The 19,782-nt window shown below is 47.2% G+C and overlaps 7 protein-coding genes across 7 annotated transcripts; 3 read left to right on the top strand and 4 right to left on the bottom strand.

The window, feature by feature from the left end:
• Positions 1 to 1,043: 1,043 nt before the first annotated feature.
• Positions 1,044 to 2,289, bottom strand: EV420DRAFT_1672125 (uncharacterized protein; the record flags this gene model as incomplete). Its single annotated transcript, XM_060479078.1, has 6 exons — positions 1,044 to 1,244; positions 1,294 to 1,637; positions 1,687 to 1,765; positions 1,822 to 2,075; positions 2,128 to 2,169; positions 2,220 to 2,289. 6 exons carry the CDS (start codon positions 2,287 to 2,289, stop codon positions 1,044 to 1,046), a joined length of 990 nt encoding a protein of 329 aa, XP_060322341.1.
• Positions 2,290 to 6,719: 4,430 nt separating this feature from the next.
• On the bottom strand, positions 6,720 to 7,776 carry EV420DRAFT_1281090 (uncharacterized protein; the record flags this gene model as incomplete). Its single annotated transcript, XM_060468243.1, has 5 exons — positions 6,720 to 6,862; positions 6,908 to 7,037; positions 7,091 to 7,228; positions 7,274 to 7,545; positions 7,599 to 7,776. The coding sequence occupies 5 exons, from the start codon at positions 7,774 to 7,776 to the stop codon at positions 6,720 to 6,722; spliced, it is 861 nt and encodes a 286-aa protein (XP_060322340.1).
• A 1,611-nt stretch (positions 7,777 to 9,387) lies between these two features.
• EV420DRAFT_1753705 (uncharacterized protein) lies at positions 9,388 to 11,498 on the bottom strand (the record flags this gene model as incomplete). The annotated part of the gene is made up of 9 exons (XM_060480464.1): positions 9,388 to 9,561; positions 9,613 to 9,682; positions 9,804 to 9,880; positions 9,990 to 10,067; positions 10,114 to 10,189; positions 10,273 to 10,389; positions 10,436 to 10,578; positions 10,671 to 10,695; positions 11,241 to 11,498. The coding sequence occupies 9 exons, from the start codon at positions 11,496 to 11,498 to the stop codon at positions 9,410 to 9,412; spliced, it is 996 nt and encodes a 331-aa protein (XP_060322339.1). The 3' UTR covers positions 9,388 to 9,409.
• Positions 11,499 to 12,323: 825 nt separating this feature from the next.
• Positions 12,324 to 13,983, top strand: EV420DRAFT_235105 (uncharacterized protein). The gene is made up of 3 exons (XM_060481327.1): positions 12,324 to 12,717; positions 12,772 to 13,256; positions 13,311 to 13,983. The coding sequence occupies exons 1-3, from the start codon at positions 12,444 to 12,446 to the stop codon at positions 13,830 to 13,832; spliced, it is 1,281 nt and encodes a 426-aa protein (XP_060322338.1). The 5' UTR covers positions 12,324 to 12,443; the 3' UTR covers positions 13,833 to 13,983.
• A 2,219-nt stretch (positions 13,984 to 16,202) lies between these two features.
• EV420DRAFT_1487441 (uncharacterized protein) lies at positions 16,203 to 16,808 on the bottom strand (the record flags this gene model as incomplete). The annotated part of the gene is made up of 3 exons (XM_060470526.1): positions 16,203 to 16,315; positions 16,372 to 16,424; positions 16,513 to 16,808. 3 exons carry the CDS (start codon positions 16,806 to 16,808, stop codon positions 16,203 to 16,205), a joined length of 462 nt encoding a protein of 153 aa, XP_060322337.1.
• Positions 16,809 to 17,327: 519 nt separating this feature from the next.
• On the top strand, positions 17,328 to 17,688 carry EV420DRAFT_1652426 (uncharacterized protein; the record flags this gene model as incomplete). The annotated part of the gene is made up of 2 exons (XM_060478645.1): positions 17,328 to 17,496; positions 17,549 to 17,688. The coding sequence occupies 2 exons, from the start codon at positions 17,328 to 17,330 to the stop codon at positions 17,686 to 17,688; spliced, it is 309 nt and encodes a 102-aa protein (XP_060322336.1).
• A 14-nt stretch (positions 17,689 to 17,702) lies between these two features.
• EV420DRAFT_235092 (uncharacterized protein) lies at positions 17,703 to 18,480 on the top strand. The gene is made up of 4 exons (XM_060481326.1): positions 17,703 to 17,749; positions 17,799 to 17,958; positions 18,035 to 18,210; positions 18,265 to 18,480. Exons 2-4 carry the CDS (start codon positions 17,839 to 17,841, stop codon positions 18,473 to 18,475), a joined length of 507 nt encoding a protein of 168 aa, XP_060322335.1. The 5' UTR covers positions 17,703 to 17,749; positions 17,799 to 17,838; the 3' UTR covers positions 18,476 to 18,480.
• The last annotated feature ends 1,302 nt before the right edge of the window (positions 18,481 to 19,782 follow it).

Genomic DNA, 19,782 nt, shown 5'->3' with positions numbered 1-19,782 from the left:
CCAAAACGCACGAAACGCATATTACCCTAACGCACAAAACCCAAAAAAACCCAAAAACGCATCACGCAAACGCGAAATTCCCCCGGCCCGATTGAGGTTGCTTCCGAGCTCGGCAGAGACGCGTGAATCGACATGGAATCCCGATGGCCACTTCTCATTGACGATCTGGCGTCACAGGTCGTGTCATGGGCTCTAATGCACCGGATTACCGGTCTTTGAAATCTATTTTGACCTCAAATATCTGACCATTACCAGCCTCTTCTTTACAAAAGGCAAGATCTTGTATTCTGCTGTTCTCATAGCTCATAGCACTAGCTCTCAAAGGAAAAGATTAATACCACTGCAGGCTATCTCATTTCCATAACACGGGAGAATGTCACAGCCGCATTTGCTTTCTTGAAAACTTCGGCAGGGCCTTCCATGCAAATGAAATCGACGAGAAGAGGAAGAGAGGATTGTTGATCTTCACGGAACTGGAGAGGGTGCATCGTGACTAGCGCGCTCTCAGCTGGGAAGAAACCATTCATACCACAAGCGGTAGCTTAGATCTAATATGCCGAGTCGTTCCGGAATGCCCACCACTATCGACTCGATGATGTTATATGTTGTGGAATGCATTTCCTTGATACCTCCAGAATTCGCCTTGGGAGCTTTCTCGTCCGCCCTTGCATTCACCTTGGTGTGAGATAGGAAATTCTCAGTTAATGAATGCCTCCGACAATTTGATATAGCACGGTCATACCGACATTTCACTGGTATTCACCCGAACGAGCTGTTTTTGAACTCCTTCCTGTCCGTGTTTCGTTGTTGGTGCTTGGTTTCTCAGTTGTCAAAGAACGGTCTTGGTTCTCCTTCACCCTTGCCGTCCCCCTGACATCGTGATTCGCTGTAGGATAGAAACGTGAAAGTACGTCAAAATCATACACACTCAATAATCGGTAAAATTCTTGCTATATCTACGGAATTGGAAAAGTATAACTACTGTTATTTCCGCCTACTCTAGTTGCCGTGTAACGGTCTACAGGATCGTGAATACGCATGACTCATACGACTTCCCCATTTTTTGTTGGAATAATGAGTCTTGCATCTTCCTCCTCCGCGCATGTAACACTGCTCTCCACATTCAATTTTGACTGACTCTGTAAACCTCCTGAATGCATAGTATTATCTGGTGAACTCAGATTCGTGTTCCTGATTTGATTTCCAGAGGCAACACGAAGGAGTATCAAAGTCGGCGCGATGCCCTGCCAAAATCTGGTCAGAATTGTCCCTTAGTGATCGATAGAGACTCACTGTAACAGAAACCAGAACAACTTGCGGATAAAGACTGCTTAGATTATTTGTTGCGATGAACGGGATGTAGATCACTAGCGCGATGACATATAATACGGCAGATTCTACCATGATCTCCATGACTCGGTGGTACGGATTGGTGGCAATGGGCAGAGACAAGCTGGTAGTGCTCGCTTGAACCAGCCGGTACACGATGAGCACCGTACATATGATCGTCGTCGAGAGTGTCATACTATAGTATGCTACTCCCCATTTGATAGAGTCGCTTCCCCATGGAGTCGAAGAACTGCCTTGCGAACCGGTAAAGGGTGTCAACTCTTGAATCAGGAAGAATATGTCGAAGACTTGAAACAGTAAGTGATTTGAGTTATGCTCAGAGTCCTAGCGACTTACGTGTTCCACAAAGTGTGCATATGGAAGGAAGGATGATGATCCTCCAATTCCTTCCCCATATGACCCAGCACCGCCAAATCTAGGAAAATATGGCATCAAAACATTAATCTTATAGAGATCTGCCACAAGACGTACGATCACACAATCTGCCATTAATATATTCATACTCGCGACGACGCTAGCAATCGTCGGTACCCATAATGGACCACCAGCAATAAGTGAGTCTGTGAGTGCCAAGTACCTGGTTTCCTCCGTCTGTCCCTTTGTAATGAATGCTCGTCTAGCATAATACCATCTTACAGCGATGTGAATCGTTGCCATGATATACATGAAGACGGAAATTCCAGCGAGGACCTTCGTCTGCCTCCTAGGGGGAACACTGATCAAAACTATGTAATTATCCTGTCAGTTGTGATCTCATTGGGGGAGCTGGGTACGCACGGGTCCGCAACAGTACAACTGCGAGCAACGCCGTATACATCCCTGAGTCATAGTCAGTTCTTTTGGGATATACATTTGAAGATAAGTCACACCGTGTGCTAGGGACTCGATAATAACTGCGTTGAACCAGGAGTCAGACAACTGTGTTGCAGCTGCTTCCATGGGTGAAATGCCTGGGTCGATCTGCGATATGGCGTCAAGCTACTTGTCAGGATATCGAGGGAAGAGAAACTATCTGGCAGTCAAGCGAAACATGAGAGTTTTCTTAAAGCATTGAAGCATTGGTAAGACCGCCATCATTTCTAAGCAAAATAATATTAGACTGGCTATCCTAAGTACAGAAATACAGGACTCACTGATGAGAGCGTTCAGTTGCCAGAGAACGATATCCAGATGCACAGGCTTTGATCTTTTCCTTAGAAATGATCAAAGAAAACCAATCGTACTTTGATGGTGTCGTTTTCTTGTGTAAATTTACTTCATCATGGGCATCTCGGGGATCTGTATCTCGTTGATTCCATTGAATATGACGTTAATGTTGCCATAAGTTCCTGCGGAAGATGAATTCAAAAAGTGCCCTACGTGATCAAAGGAATTCAGTTCGGGAGAATCAAGTTATTAGTAGGCTACGGGAGTCCAAGGCGATGCAAGTCTATTTCCTCCTAACTCAGCTCCCAACACCGAACGTGTTCACTATCAACGGGATAAACATTTGATCCACTCGAACGAACAAATTACCATGATACAAACCTGAAATGATAGACTTGAAATGCTAAATGCATCACGTTTGAAAGTGCTAAACACAACCCGATTTGCAGACGAGTAGTGCCAGTCATGGATCCGACTCGGAGAGCATATACAAGCACTTTACCAATAAATCTAAATTTGTTCTGTAGTAACTTCGAAAATATTATTTTCTTCAAATGCGATGACTTGCCAACCCAACGCCCACAAAGGGAATCCCGGATCTGCGAAATATAAAGGAGGGATTGGTCACATAAACGACCACGTCCATTTGCGCTCGCAGACCTGGTCCAGACAACCTGAAGCATTCCTGGAGAATGAATCTTTCCACCCTGCTCATCGCGATCACCTGTGCCATGGCTGTGGGTATCCAATGCATGCATTGGACTCAAAAGATACTGAAACCATTGACAGACATATTCCTATGCGCTAGCAAATCCTGAACCGTGCGCCACCCAAACCTGCTGGATACCACCATCTAACTCTGAATGAAGATATCAGAGATAATACACAGAGGCATTTGGAACATTTATTAGACTCGTCGTTGGACAGGCAGTCAGATAGATCATTATGGCTACGATATTTCACATAGTGGGTTTCGATTTGTGCATAGCTGTTATATTCCTTAGACTGTAGTCGAGGTTATCATACTATAATCACCAACACGGTGCATCTACACCTGGCACGAATAGCGCACAGTTTATCCCCCGACAACTACGGCAGTAGCGGACATTCTATCTTCTCAAAGAGAAGTGTCGAAAAGAAAAAGAGCGGTATCACCACCACCCGCCGCCCCCGCCTGCTCCAGGTTGCACCTCAAAGTATGCACACTATCGTGGACCTCCAAGAAGGAAACAGCTTCCAGCGTATATTGTATCCAGCACTCGCATCTTTCCCTTCTAGCATCCGGCTTCCACAAATGATTTCCGCGAAACGGCAGAGGACAACCGCTGCCTCGCCCGCTTCTCCACACCAACGCCCTCCTCCTATTTCAGAGGGAGACGAACGCCTCCTCTCCTGAAACAGCTTCTCCGAACAAACGCTCCCAACCCTGCGTGAGCAAGTCTTTTCCTTAGCGACTGCAGTGCATTTTAAGATCCTGGCCTGAGGTTGGATCACTCGAGGGACTGAGAGCCATCCTCCCTCTTCTTATCCTCGTTGCGCAATGATAACCGATTAATCAAAGTCGGATTGTATGACGACGAAGACGCCAAAGTCGCAAGACAGTATGAAACGGGGCTTCTTGGACCGTGACCGGTGCCGGTGCCGGTAAAAGGTGACGTGTCTCTGCTCTCATTTCCTTTCACGTCGGATTCAAGTCCAACATCACTCAGGGTAGCACTACAAAGTTGGTCGGTAGCTTTGGATTTTACCTTTCACGTCTGGAGGTCTGGATGGTTTGTAGTCGAGGAGAGTGCACTGGAGGAGGTATGGAAGGAGACTCGGACGTTCCGCTCGTACTGGGGTAAAAGGTGACTGGGATATTGACCGCTTGCGTTTAATCGTAAACGCTTTAGCGCCATAATATGAACAGACACAACCGAGTTAACGAGCCAAAGGGGCGCGAAGGATGTAATAAACGTAGCACATCTATCTTTGTGTACAGTGAACAGACTCGACTGCCTTCAACAAGCAAAAAGAAAGAGATAGCGTCAAAGCACGACAGCAAAGACGGAAGCCTAGTCGACGAAGCATAGAAATAAGGAATAAGGAAATAGTGTCAAAAGACGAGATCTAGCAGAAAGAGGTTGATAGTCAACTGGTCGCTTCAGTCCCAGAAAATCCGCGATGGTCGTTGTCTCATTCTCGCGATGTAAGTCTCGCCCCAAATGGTCGCTCCGACCGAGGACGATGAAAGGAGTTATGAAATGGCTATCCGAGTAATGGAAAGAGAAATGAAGAAGGGTATGTGCCTATGGATATAGAGACAAAGCACCGAAATTCGAAATCGGCTCCGGAAGCCACAGTTGATAGGGGTAGGTTCTTGTGCTGCATGATGAAAGAAGGACCCGTCTTGTAAATCGGCGAGGAAGGTATTGAGAAAGCAGTAGACCCTTCCTTCGAGCAGGCGGCAGGTGGGAAACAGCAAAGGGAGGGGATGGTAACAACGACGTAGTCCTGCCTCGAAGGATGGTCTTGGTAGGCAACAAACACAGACTAGACTTCATATCAGCGTAACGCACATCCAGAATATGAGGAACCTTATAGGCACAGCTCACTATCCATTCTCTAGGATGCGCTCAAAGCGACGGATGAAAAGAAAAAAAAAATAGAGCGACATCGCCACCATCTGCTACTTTCAAACACGATACGCCCGGAAGAGATGCATCATACTGTCATTCCGTCCCCCTTTACTTCTCCCTCAGTGTTTCCCATCTACTATCACCACCCTGCCCCCTCGCCCACGCATGCCCCCTCTCCTCCAACATTAACGTCCCTTCTTCTCCATATGCCTCTTCCTATTCCTGACGACATCACACCATCCACGTTCAGAGGGTACGGGTGAAAGTCTGCCTTTAAACACTGCAGGATGCCGCTTCCTTCACGTCGGGAGGCTTCGTAGTTGAATACGAAAAGAACAGAAAGATCATCACACGCGGTGCCTCTTTAGCTTTACCGCGCTCGACTCTGTGTGATTGGCGACTGCGCTAACATAACCGACTTAGCCAGCCAAAGGGACGCGCTGGACAAGAAAGGCTACACAAGCAAATGTAGCAAATCACTTCTGTGCGTCAACCTGACGCATCTACATCCACGGTCAACATTACGAAAAACGCACAATTTATCCCCAACGACATCACTCGTACCCTCTCAGTGGCAGACATGATCCTGCATAGCATCGCATTATAGACGGTAACAAAAATATCCTTGTCGCCCGCCCCGAAGGCGCACACATTATCTAGGGTCTGAGCTTTACGATTCTAGAATCAACTCGCTGGACTGTGAATTCTCTATCGTGCATGACGGGGTAACTCGGCAATCAGATCCTTGCATGACGGTTTATACGAGGTAGGAAGATAGTCATTCCCTCGCCCGTTTCTCAGCCGCAAGCCGCACCCTCACCAACCTCAACCTCCGCTCAACATCATCAGCAGCTACTTCAGGGTGAGACGCGCGCCTCCTCTCTTCCAGGAGCTTCCCCAATAAACGGGCCCGGCCCTGTGTGAGCAAGTCTTCCTTCTTTTCCACTGATGACTGCATTTCACGACTCCGGTCTGACTTTGGATCGGAGAAGGTTGGATCAGAAAAGCTATCCTCTCTCTTCCTACTCTCACCTCCCGACGATAACCGGGAGAGTAAAGTCGGACTCGACGAAGTCGCACCCAAATGAGCGCGTAAAGAATCCATAGCGGTACGAGCGGGTTTCTTGGACTGCGGCCGTATGATTTCGGTGACACTAGAGGGTGTTGGTGAGAGACGAGGTGTATCTTCCCTAGACTTGCCCTTCACATCGGGTTGAAGTCCAACATTACTCGGGGTAGCACGAAACGGTTCGTCCGTAGCTCTTGATTTCCCCTTCACATCTGGAATTCTGGACAGTTCAATGAGATCGGTAATCGAGGCAGGTGCGTCAGCTTCCTCGAATATAGTCGCTCGTGCTGCGGAAGGATCCACAGAGTGAGATGAAGCTCTGCTCGCACTGGGATAATGTCGACCTGACGGTGACCAGGATATCGAACGGACAGGAGAGATATCATCTTCGCGCCATCTGCCATCTCGAGGTGATGTCGATGCATCGTCGTGGTTGCAGGGGGTTGGTGATCTGGACCTGGACCTGGACCTCCGGCGGGGGTGCTCGTCTGAGTCTCGCCATCGTCTTGGTCTTGGTCTTGGTCTTGGTGGCGAGCTCACGTGGGGAGGCGTGTCATACTAGTGAAGCAGCTGTGAGTACAGAGAGATATATGGGCAGTGTTAGGATCGCTCACTTGGCCCGCGGAGTCATACACGAACAAGTCCTTGAACGGCGATCGCACATACGAGTAGACCTCTACTTGCTTCAGTAAAGAATGTTCAGCAGGGAGCGACTGCTACTCACCATGTGCGAAGTGTTCTGCCATAACCCTTCCACCCGTATCGATGTCCAAAAATTCCGCCAACAGCTTCACAGCCGACTCAGAGCGTATATCGATAGATTTCATGAGAGATATCGTGAACGCCGTGAAGAACTATGCTCCCGGTTGGCCTCCCACACGACAAATATCCAAGATAAGACACGTACCTCAACGTCAAGATCATCCCACACTCTCAGTTCACGCCGAAGAAACATTATCGTCTTGCTCACCATCTCCGGGCTAGCAGCGAACTGCGCTGGAGTGGGGTACGGCCGGTACTTTGTATACCCATTAGAAGCGACATGCTACGAAAGAGTCAGACGGAACAAGCATGACGACATTGAACGCACCTTGGCATAAAGCCCATGTTCGTACACCCACCGTCGCTTCTCTATCGACCGCTCCAGCTTATCCGCCTCCTCCTGCTGTCGTCCTCCCCACTCCCTTCTGCGCCTTCGTCTACGCACATCGGGTTCTCGTTGCGGTGCAGCGCGTAACGGCAACAGTCCTGGCTTTGACAGAGGCGCCAAATAATGCTTCTGATAATCGTACCGCGACCGGATCCGATGAATCAGGTACTCTCCAATTGTCTGAGTACACAACGGACACTTCCTTGATTGCTCTGAATCATGAATCATCAGCTATATACCCACCATATGCGAAAAGTCGGCTCACCAGTCCAAACGACGAGACAATCAAAACAGAACTCATGCGAGCAAGTAGGGACGACGGTCCGGTCAACGAGGGCTTGTAGGCATATGCTGCAGTTGTCTTCCTCTGCATCTTGGATTTCCGGTGGCGGCGATGGCGACTCGAGCTTGACGCGTTTGCGAGGAGGACTGGAAAAGCTCATGGGCGGGAGCAAAAGGAAGGAATCGACCAGCTGACATCATCACTTAGGGGTTGATGACCAATCTCATTTGCCCGTTCGGAACGGCAGGGTTCGTGCCGGACTCGGGTTACTTCTCGCGATGTTTCTTGCCTGGCTCTGGTTTCGATTTCTGTGCCCCTGCATTTTCTGAATTCTTCTAAATGTGAAAGTGCATCAGGTTGAAGGCCACCTTCAAGCCAAGCATCGATTGCTATTCCGAGGACCCAAATCTACGGGGCGGAGTATACCGAAAACGGCATGTTTGGCACGTCCAATTCGGGATCTCGGCCTCTTGATCGACATCATCATCTCCATACCTGCCTTTTTCCTTTCTTTCGCTTGTTGCATACCTTGTTTCCACTGCGACTTTAAATAACGCCTGCAAGGCCCACATCAGGGGCAAAGCCTGTTACGTTGACCCCTCTTGAAGCCTTGTTCTTTATATAACTATGATGGTTTATAATAAACCAAGCTTATGTATAATTGATTGATCCTGCGAGGTTTACTGGCTATAATTCCTGCAGGAGAGATTGAATCAAGGCTCAAGAGTTATTCAAATCTTGGCTTGTGGAAATAAATCGAAGTTATAATCAATAATAGTTAGCATTCAAAAAATAGTTGTATGAATGAGAGAGTGCTACCCCTCGAAATGATTCACTCAGCGGTGGTGGCTTCTGCTGCTGAGAGAAAAAGACTCGCTCGGTGGCGGCATTCTGCCGCCACCAGCTCGCATTTTCTCTCAGAGTTCAGTCAGAATCCTTGGCAAGATCGGCCGAACAACGCCGCAGAAAGCGTGATAGTAACAGAGGGTCACATGTAAGCAGTGACAAGCGGCGACTGTGCCTAGTGTTTCGATAACGTGACTTGGCGCGGCTCGGCGCGACTCTATTCGGCTTCGGCTTCAACGGCTTCACCAAGTCATAATTTTTGATGGCTTTGAAGCTAAGTTGCCGTCACGCCGCTCCAGCCGGTCAAGCTATGACTTCATGCATTTCCTTTAAATGGAAGCTCATCAGTAGATTTTAGGTAATATTCCAGAAATTTCGGAGAAATTGCGGGAAAAAAATCAAAGTCGACCTAAAATAGCATTTCGGTATTTTTTACTCAAGTCGAAGCTTGGGCAACTTCAAGTCGCGCTAAGCCGCGCCGAGCCGGTACTGTGGTGTGACTTTGCCGAAGTCATTCGGCAACATCGGCGTGACTTAGTTCGGCTTGACTGGCGTGGCGCGCGGCTTTAAGCCGAGTCATCGAAACACTAACTGTGCCACCCCGAAATTCTGACTTAAACGGAAATTTTGAAGCGCTGGGCCGTGAATTTATTCCACAAATAGAAAATTTTATGACATCGGACTTCGGGTTAAACTCAAAACTCGGCTACCACCATCCCTCTATAAGACCTACTACTAACGTAGCAGGAATTTTAGCATGGGGGTGCACTCTCATTTCATGACCTTTTCAATCCGAGCTGATACCTGTGACGTACATACGCGTTCCTCTGGGTTACGGGGTACACAGTTTATTTTTGGTTCACTTCTTGTGGGCTCATGTCTTGTCGCGTAGATCCTCCTCTCGGGAACACCCACCCTCCTATTTCTCCTGATTCCCTGTACCGACCTTACAAATTTGCACCAGACGGAAAAGTGGACGGTGGTCCAGCGTAGGGAAACACCATGGTAGACGCGTTCTGAGAGGGATCGTATGCCCTCCGATTGACGGAGGATGACGGAATACACTCACAGGCGGAATTATGCATAGTCTGCACTCTGACTACGGGTGTCGAGTACTTATATCATTTGTGCAGCATGTTACCCTCCGCACCGTTCAACCCAACATCCGCCGCTTTCAATACCTTATGTGCTGCAGCATGAAACACTTCGCTCGCTACAACCTATTTATCACAAGAGGCGTGGACAGACGACATCGAAAACGGGTACAATGTGGAGGCGAGTCGCGGAGAGAATGTATTTTGCTCAGGTGTCGCGGGCTAGGGAGGGTCCGGAGAGAGGTACGTGGTTTGGAATCAAGCCATTGTATTTGTTGCTAATATCATCGAAGATCAAGACAACGATCTTAAAACCACGCGTCGCTGAAAATTTGATGTTATATCAATATTCCACAGCGGAATTTTATGAAGTATGTTTTGAACTTACATGCGTATATTTAGCTGACTGTTTTTTCAGTAACAATTCTTCAACCTCGTTCTATGTTGTAGAGATAAATTATCGCGTTACCAGTGCTGGTCACAACTCCGACTACGCCTTCATCCTCCTTCGCTGAACCCAGCATCCGTATCCTGGTCCTCACTGGGTGCACACCCACTTAACTCAACGTCACCACCTTCCAATTCAGAATCGTCGTCGATAACCCTGGCCTTAAGGACGCCTTCATTCGAAGACTATCAAGAACATCATGCAAACTCCCGTAGACTTTTAACCGAGTTCAAACATCGGCAGGGTTAGTCAGCGATTTATCTCTTACCAACACGAGTCTTGCGTTTTTGTATAAATGGCGTATACCAAGACGAAACTTCTCTCTATACCTGCCAAGGACTTCTATGCTATCCAGAAGAACAGTATCTCGTGGCTCGTACCGGAGCTGATCGGCATCATGGAGAAGCATGGACAACTCGCACGGCTATCACTTTCTCAAGCGCCTCACTAAGTGTGGAAACATCACCAATGGCGGCGGCAATCATCGCCTTACCCGACGGAGGTGTATATACGCAACGAGCGATTTTCTTAACTAGAGTTGCCAGTACGAGTAACCTAAGCTCTAGTTCTCGACCTTTTGACCACTCAGAGAGCAGACGACACTGCGATGTGAATCGATTCCTCCCGCAGGGTTTCGGTTGGACTCTGGCCGGGATTCGCACACACCAACTATCGGAGGAGGATCAGCCGCCTAGAAAGGACAGAAAGGGGAGTTGGCTGGTGATGATCTCAGCCTCGGCCTTGGTGCTGTCGCATTTTATATCATGAATCGTACCATTCCAATCCTATCAAACGAGAAGCGCACCAAGGTGGCGCGATGATGATCTGATATCACTCGTCTCTCGCAAACCAGCATCAACTCTCAGCATGTCTTTGGATCGGATGCATGGTGAGACAGAAATTTTGAAAAGTACATGTCTGCATGCCGGTTATGCACAGGAGAGAAATTGATAGATTCTATACAGTACGTTACCTCCTCCGGCTAGCGTCATGCGCTCCTACCTTATACCTGTCGCTCGGTACCACCCACTTATCAGACAAGGCAAAGATGGACAGGTTAGGAACGATCGAATACGAGTATATCGGCGAAGGTCATTCACGGGCTTGGGAAGAAACGCCTATTGTGCACTGAAATCCTAGCCTTTCGTGGCTTATGACATTTGTACAGCGTCAACGTCAGGATCACGGCGGTGTTCGATTTCACGGAGGAATGTTATCGTGTCGTGTTCTGTTTACCTGCTTTCTACACTTAATGTCGGTCTGAACTATGCTCGACGATATCTTCTGCAATGGAAACATCGTCGTGGCTTTATCACTGAGAGACCTTACGCCTGCCTGCCTGCCTGCCTGGTCAATTGTGGAGGTACCATCATTTGAGCCAATCATCCCACTGTTCCATCCCTCGTGATTTATGTACAGGTTTACCGCACTCTTATCGACACCCCTCCCATAAATTGGGAACTTCTGTCTTAAACCGCGGTGTCTCATATACATGCATCTCGATGTCGCTTCGGGATATACGACGCTCTCAGCAGCTTTTCACCTTACCATACGTACGCTTCAGCATTTCTGGGGAAAATGGCAAGTCACGTCAACGAATATCGTCGAGAATTCATCGTATAGACCAATACACACTGTCTTTAGTAGGGCCTCCTCTTTTTATACCACTCAACACCAATACGGGTGTTGTATTCTCCTTCACCTCGTAATCTCGACCACAACCCCAGTTATGTTCAAACCATCCCTTCGTATTTGACCATTTGACCGAAAATGCTGGGTATCACTTTCTAGGAGGAAATAGCATGCCACGATGGCCTGAGGGATAGATGATGAACCGACTCTTTGGTTCCCGATGAGCTGTAACTGGAAATGTCCCTAATGTCGGTAGGACGACACCATTCACTGTCTGATTACAATAGAAGCACTCACAAACCAGTGGACTATTCTCGCGAGAACCATGGAGAATCATGGAGTGCCCTGTGTTCTCTTGATCAGGCGTTTTTTTATCGACGACATCGCATCATTACAAATAGAAGCGCTACCTATGATTCATGCTATAAGTCTCGATAATCAACTAATAAATGCAACGATACCGGCGGTGTAGACACCTTTCTTCCCTTGCAAGCAATGTCAATCTCTGGTATTTTCATGTCTCACCGATCATGAAAGAAGCACTTGACTCGAGATTACTTGGCAAAAGTGAGTTCACAGAAGTACAGGCACCATCAACACAGCGTCGTGCTGTGTAATTCTGACAGGCGATGCCCATCAGCCACAGCTCTGTTGATTCATGCGATACGGTTTTCAGCACTATAAGACCACAAGTCGTATTTGCATAGGTATCTAGGCGCTTACAGCGAGTTAAACTTGTATCGAGCCAACGTTCCTCTGTTTCTGGAGCAGATACAGGGCTTATATTTTCCATCCTTACATTACTCAATGCATCTCCCACTTTTGCCTCGCGACGATCCAGTCGTATGCGATCCAAACACACGCACTGTATGGAGCATTCTATGGAGTTGTACTGCGACCATCTTTGCATGCACATGGGTCTCCGTTCATCCTAACGTTCCCGGGCCCAAGCTCATCGCCCATGGATGGTTCGTTCGGGGCATGCAGAGATTGAAGCTGATGCTTCTCGCTATCTTCTGTCCTGAAGCGATGATTATATGGGCTTTTCGTCAATGGTTCGTTGCGCGCAGCGCTAAACATTGTATGCTCCCTCCTGGCTTATGAACGAAATCAAGAAGCTCATATTGTCCCCCAGACCACCTTTCAATGACACATGGTTTCTTCTTCAGCATGGGAGGATTCATCGACATGAAAGGGTGCATTGCAGAATGGAAAGACCTTCAGATAATTGCACCTGCTGTCTCAGATTTCAAGAAAGAGGAGCTTCTGGACCGAAGCAAAGGCGATGCTTTATCGAAACTAATCTCCCTTCTTCAAACAACTTGGTTTATGGCATATTATGCTGCTAGAGCTATCCAATCTCTTCCCATTACCCAACTCGAAAGCGCGACACTCGCTTTCACCATTCTTAATTTCGGCAACTACATCTTATGGTGGCACAAGCCGATGAATGTCGAAGTCCCAGTTCTACTAAAAGGTTTCGATTTTTCCCGTTCACAGTTTGGAGATAGTCTCGTCGAAACTCCCAGCTACAATAGTGAACAATGGGATGCTGCAGATGAAATGGCGGTTATAGCAACGATAAATCAAACCACGACAAATGAGACTGAAAGTTCCCAGGTGCGCTATAATCACTTGATCGCAAATATCTTCACACCATGACCATAGTCATAGTGCACCCGTGAGACATTGTGTTTCCAGGTTATGCTTACTGCGCTTTGTGCCATGGCAAAACATGTAGACATCCACTACGGAGCATTCATTGGTGCAATCATCATAGGCCCAATGGATGTCTCTCATATGTTGTGGGATGGCTGCGCACGCAGATTTGGCAACCTTGGCCCCTATAAAAGACTGTACATCTTCTATTTTGGAGCTTTGGTTGGTGCTATTTTCGGGGGAATTCACTGTATTCCATGGAATTCCGATTTTGGCTCATACACAGAACATTTACTTTGGAGGATTTCTGTGGTAACAACTGTATGTGTACCTTTGTTTTTGGCCACTCATACACATGCGATGGCAAATTTTTATATTCACATGACTCCATCTTTTGGATTATTAGGACATATTTTGACACAATTATACATATGTGCCAGAGTTTTCTTACTTGTAGATATTTTCCTTTCACTTCGTTCACTTCCTCCTGCTGCTTTTGAAGATGTTGATTGGACCAAATATATCCCACACTTATGATTGAATTTCACATATTACTATGTTTATGGACACTACCACTTCGTTCTTGCACTGCATAAAGAATGGACAGACATTACAATATTCTACAACCTGAGATACTCAGTAATGTAGTGTTCACATTTGATGGAAGCTCTAACATCTCAGACCAGCAAAAAATTGAATTAGTGACATGACTGGAAGAATGACATATGCACTGAATTTTCATGGCATATATTGCAGAAGGGAGATCATGCCAGGGGACTATTTTTTGTTTTAGGATTACCACAAGGTTATAGCTGCCATTGAATAATAGATGGATTGAGATGTCTCCCTTGAACAATTGTCATAGAAAATCCTTCAACGCAACCACAAAACAGTCCCAGCTGATGTCTAGCTCCGAATCTCCCGATATGCAGGATAGAATGAGCACATATGCAAGTAATTTGTATGATAGAACTGACTCGAATGTAGAGAGTATCATCATCCGATTATCGCCTAATGGAATCATACAGTGGGAACCACCTTTACAATAGGATTTGAACCTGAAAACACGATTTAGTATAATTTCACTTAAAACGTTGGAAGGAGTTACGATTGGAGCTTCAGATGGAACTGATTCCAGATCCGAAAAGTTCTTAAAATTTCCACCTCAAGAGATTGATTTCTCATTCGGTTTCATCCTCCTAGCCAAACCTGCTATCAATTGTCGGACGTATAGACGGACCCGATTGTTACACGTCAGAGTGAATCTATTTCAATTCGGTTGCCTCCCTAACCTTGACCCACACGGTTTCTTCCTGACCGACTGGTCATTCTCCTATTTTTTAAGTAGATTTTTCCCTATCTCTCTATGAGAAATTCGGACGTGACTGGTTTCTAAATCACACCTAAACGGCACTTTCTCCGCGATGTCGAGTTAATAGGCATGCATGCAGAACTGCCTTTTCGTTTCCGATTGTTGCCCTGTTCAGACGGTGACAGTTGCCTCCTTCTGAGATGTACTACACGCCGTCGCCATGATAAAGACGACGACACACTTTGTCATTGTACCCCATAACCCAGCCCGCCTTGCAACCTCATCACCCTATTCCCTGGGTAAAGCAACCGGCAAGTCGTCGATGCTGGGTGAGATCCCTATGATATCTAACTGCATGTTATCTGTGAAAAAGCAAAGAACGGAGCGAACGTACTCAGATCCTAGGAGATTTAAAGAGTCGTTGATCGGACATAATCACCGATTCCTTGTCTGAAGAACAATATAAGTCGAACCGTCGACGACTCATAGTGAACGCATGCCTCTAATACGCCATATGAAAGGCAGTGGAAACGGCTCAGAAACCACGGTTCAGATAAAACACGCCGGAGAGCAAGTACCTGGAGTTTAGAGGTAAAGGACGCGCTAAGAGGTTCACAGAAAACCTGAGAAGAAACGGTATCAGAAGGAAAGATAATACAAATTCAGGAAGGAAGGTGTGCCAATGACGGGCAGCCGTTCCCTCAGTTTACGAGAGCGAATGGGAAAGGGCTCGTCAGCATAATCCTGAAAAAAGAAAGCGTGCTTGTCGATTGGGAATAAAATATAGGGAGTAAGCCAAAGCAAGGGCAGGAACGTTGTCTCTATTGGGGATAGAATTGATATGTAGATCGTCCAGTGAGGCTGGTTAGCGGGTCGGCGTGAAGGACTAACGTCTCTACCGTAACGGTTGGTATCTGTGGTTTCAAGCAAATACCCGCGACTGCATACCCGTGAACAATGAAGACCGATGTAAGAAGGAATGAAATAGGTCGCACCCTTCATCGGACGTGATACAGAATATGAGGTGAGCGAAGAAGCAGATAGGTGGAAGCTATAGCAAAAACGGACGTACCTTGCCTATTCCCACTCCAAAGCATCGAGGAATCAACGAAAACCCCAACAACAGACATGCAAACTGGAAACAAAGATTATTTCGCTCAGTCGAAAGCCGAATGGGTTTGAGCGTGTAAAACATGAGACCCAGGGGACAAATAAAATAGCTCAAAGGAAAAAGGAAAGTCAAGTGAAAAGGTGGCCACAGACCGTGCTCGAGAAAGGAAGGTGTAACGATACGAGACAGGCTATTTAATGCATGTCCGACAGCGCCGTGTACCAACTAGCACTTCATCGGTGCTGGTTAGTCGTATTAGTGACGAAAATATGTCATGAACAAGACACAACTCACTTCAAAAACACAATGTGCAGTCGTCGGTTTAATAATATTTGCACATCCTGCGACCGAGGAAGCCGGAAAATGAACATAAAGTATCCGACTCACCGTTGGCTAGTAGATTATTCAACCACCTGACCGGAACGGTAGGATGGGAACATCGAACTGGGCCATAGTCTCAATTCCAGATGTATAATTCATCAATCTAGTCTTCCGACTCTGTAGGAACAGGTGATGAATTCGAGCACCGCTTCCGTGAAAACCAGACCCCAGCACAGTCTTTGAACAAACCATAGAAGACATTTGCCAGTATGAAGCCTGAAGATAGAACCGAAAACATATCAGAATGCTATATTGGAGAGCGATGTTTTGACCTATCTTTGCGTTAGTGGACATGCGCGGTCCTTTGGCAATGCGCCGTAATCGCCTGATCAAAGTGAAAGGAGCAGAAGGTCACCGGACCGATGTTCCGCAGAACCGGCATGCCGCGTCCTCGGCTCTCTCTTCATCTCCACCTTCCTTCCTCTCGCTTCACGTTCCGGTAGCGTCCTTTCCAGGTGTTCTTTTCGACTCGTGCATCCATGTTTGATGACGACTTCAATGGTGGAGAATCATGATGTACATACTTATGCGTTCCCTTGGGGTTCATGGTACGCGGTCTATTTTTACTTTTCTTCTCGTTAGCTAATTTCTTCTCGTTCGCGTAGGTTCTCTCCCTCTCCTTCCTTTGAAGGACTACCTCAGCCATACGAAATTGTGCCTTAGGGTTTCGGTGAGCGGTATGGAGGGACATACCGTTGATGACTGCCATGGTAGACGTATATTGAGGAAGGATCTACCTATTCCTATGCGACTCTTCCGACCGAGTCCAGCCCGATAATCTGACCACATATATCCTCATCATGACTAGCGACTATGCAGCTGGGACTTGTCGGGACACGAACACGACGGCATTCAGAGCAAAAAGACGGTATCGGCTGAACATTTATAACCAATATCAGCACTGGATGGAAAGGCCTAGTCATCAAGGCGATGGATCTGTTGTCGATGTGTGGCGTGTTAGTAGTCTATGTCCGTCTCCGCATTATGATCTTCGGCGTCGTGGGCTAATCCTATTCGTGCAGCGTCACCATCAGTGCGCTCAAGAATGGCACGTCTTGCTCGCTGATGTCTGTTTATCGCAGAATGCCAGGATGGAAACGTTGGGAGCATCGAACATGCCTGCAAGTAATAGCGAAGCACGTCGGGGAATGAATGTGCTTTGATAGAGCGCCGTGTGATAGTCAGGGTCCAGAGAGAGGTATGTGTAGCCTTAGAAGTTACATCGATCATGTACGTCTGCCAATTCGGTGTACTACAAATCTTTGCACGGAGGAATGTTACGAGATATGCTGTCCAAGTCCTCTCTATGCATCTTTGGCTAACTGCTCCTTCAGTTCATCGACTTCACACCCCAGTGATCGTGAAACTCCGCAGGTCTGGCCTCGTCCTCGTCACCGGTGCCGGGGAAGGTTCGAGCTGAGCCACCATTCTCTCCTTTGCCGAATCCAGGGTCCACCGACCCGCCCTCGCTGGATACACTCCGGACCCACACCATGCCGCCTCCCACTAGGATAAAAATCATCCCCAAGAACCCCGACTTTGGCGTCCCTGTCGTCCCTACCAAAAGAAGTATTGAGGAATCCGTCTAGATCCTCATGAAGACCGTCATAAACTATTTTGGACGAATCGATTGTTTTGTTAACGTCGAAGGTCAGTCTGCGAGTTCTCTAACCCACCCAAGTCTTACCTTTTTGTATAGACGATAGGAACACGAACTAAATTCTCCTCAATACCTACCGATGACTGGATTTTACGAGAGCGAATTACCATCAGGGAGAAACAAGAACGGCTCATCGCACTTAAGATCTCTCCACCCAGCGGCATCTGCACTGCTTGTCATCTTTAGCCAGAACCACAACGTACGTTGTATATTCCACCTTTTTTCGTCTGCGACGGGCAACTTGAGGGAAGTAACATTCTGACTGTACGTCGCAGTACATTGTGAACATCCTACTGAAAATCAACGAGTGGAAGCGGTGGTCCAACCCCCTGGTAGAGCACCAATGCATCGTCGTGCTAAGCGCGGCAGGGGCTATGATTTCCTTACCCGACAGAGGAGGTGCATATTATACACATGGAATACACGGCAAATGGCTTGACCAAAGTCATACGTGCGTGTTCTTCCTTCTAATCCTTCCCTGTTAATAATCCACCTTTCCTCTCAGACTGAGACCACAGCATCCATTCTCCCCGTGCACATCTAACCTTACCACCACACCTCGAGGCCAACGAGACTGTGGATGTCATCGTTTGGATGGGTTCAATGAGGAACGGATCCATGGCAGAGAGAAGCGAGTGTCTCGGTCGATGGAGGCCAGCGGAGTAGATTCTTGGAGTAGCATTGTTCTTCGGGGTGTTAACATGAATCAGGAATAGACCATCTTCGGCGATATTTCCTTGAAGCCTTCACCTCGAGCTAAAGGACTTGACCTTCCCAACCAAGGAAGGATCTTCGTCACTGTTCGGCCCCAATCGCCTCCTTACAACTATCCATTCTGTTCTTTTCTTGGCAGTAAACCTCCTTCCCGCCCCCCCTCCCCATATCTGTTACAAGCATCGTTCTCTGTTTCGATCTATCCAATGTCATAGGTGATTGACCCAGGGAAACTGGCATCAATCCTGACCGATGCACGTTAATAACATATATATGCGTCGCTGATTCGAAGGCATGTAAGGTTTCCTCAGCTTGACATGATGTCATCTACGCCATTCCGGATTCCACTGATCGAGTGGCCCAAATACGATCCGTTTAGATATATACGCACGACTGTGTTGTGACTGGACCTAACTACAAGGGTCGGGAATGTAAACCGCTGTCAAGGAATGGAAGGTGCATCATCAGAGGCCAATCGGCTATCAGAGCTATTGTAACGCCAGGGGAAAAGACATCTAACGGCGGTCTTGACACGACGCTTCCAGATGTTACTTCCTCGTGCTGGTCTATGAGGCGACTTTATGCAGAATTATATTCCTCAGCAAATATGAACGGAAACGAAGGATCATTACGATGAATTCTCGGCATTTTTGTCGTTTGTGGTTACATGCAATTTTAAAATCATACACCTGTGATGATGCGCCATTTCCTCCGAACCGGTGTAGCAGCCGGGAGAATTCTGATTGAATTTTCTACGACCATCGACCTTTTGCAAGATAGCTGATGTACATTGAACTGCTGGTGCACTGTGTACGGGTAAGTATAATGGATCGGGATTTCACCGACGCTGGGTGGGCACGACTGAGATTGGCGCCGTCGTTGCTGATAGAAGAGCTCCGTACACAACAGGAACCTGATGTTGCTCCATAGTCGTACTTTCCGCATTCATACATACTTCGAAGCTGTCTACCAAGAAATACTCTGCAGTCACTTCTCTGATCCACCACTAGTGGCGTCTGTGATCGTCCGTCAAAGTGATACATTGCACTGCCTCGTTTGCTCCTGCATGTTTCGTTTTAGTCTACTACTATTGATACGTTCACTCAAGCGGAATGGAATCTGACCAAATATCTTTCGCTAAGTGTCAGGAACATCACTAACAACTGGTTACTTTGTTGGTGAGTACTTGATTCAATTATTACGGTACGCGTTTTGCCACACCTTGACATGCCGGTCTTCATTTGACAGAGATCTTATACTCTATTATGATGAACCCGCCATTATATTTTTACGTTTGCTGCAATACTGA

This window comes from Desarmillaria tabescens (assembly GCF_030435595.1).
Source record: "Desarmillaria tabescens strain CCBAS 213 chromosome Unknown EV420scaffold_123, whole genome shotgun sequence".
In the NCBI taxonomy this organism is placed as follows: domain Eukaryota; kingdom Fungi; phylum Basidiomycota; class Agaricomycetes; order Agaricales; family Physalacriaceae; genus Desarmillaria; species Desarmillaria tabescens.
Note: the sequence above shows the minus strand (reverse complement) of the source record. Positions and strands in the feature narration are given on the sequence as shown.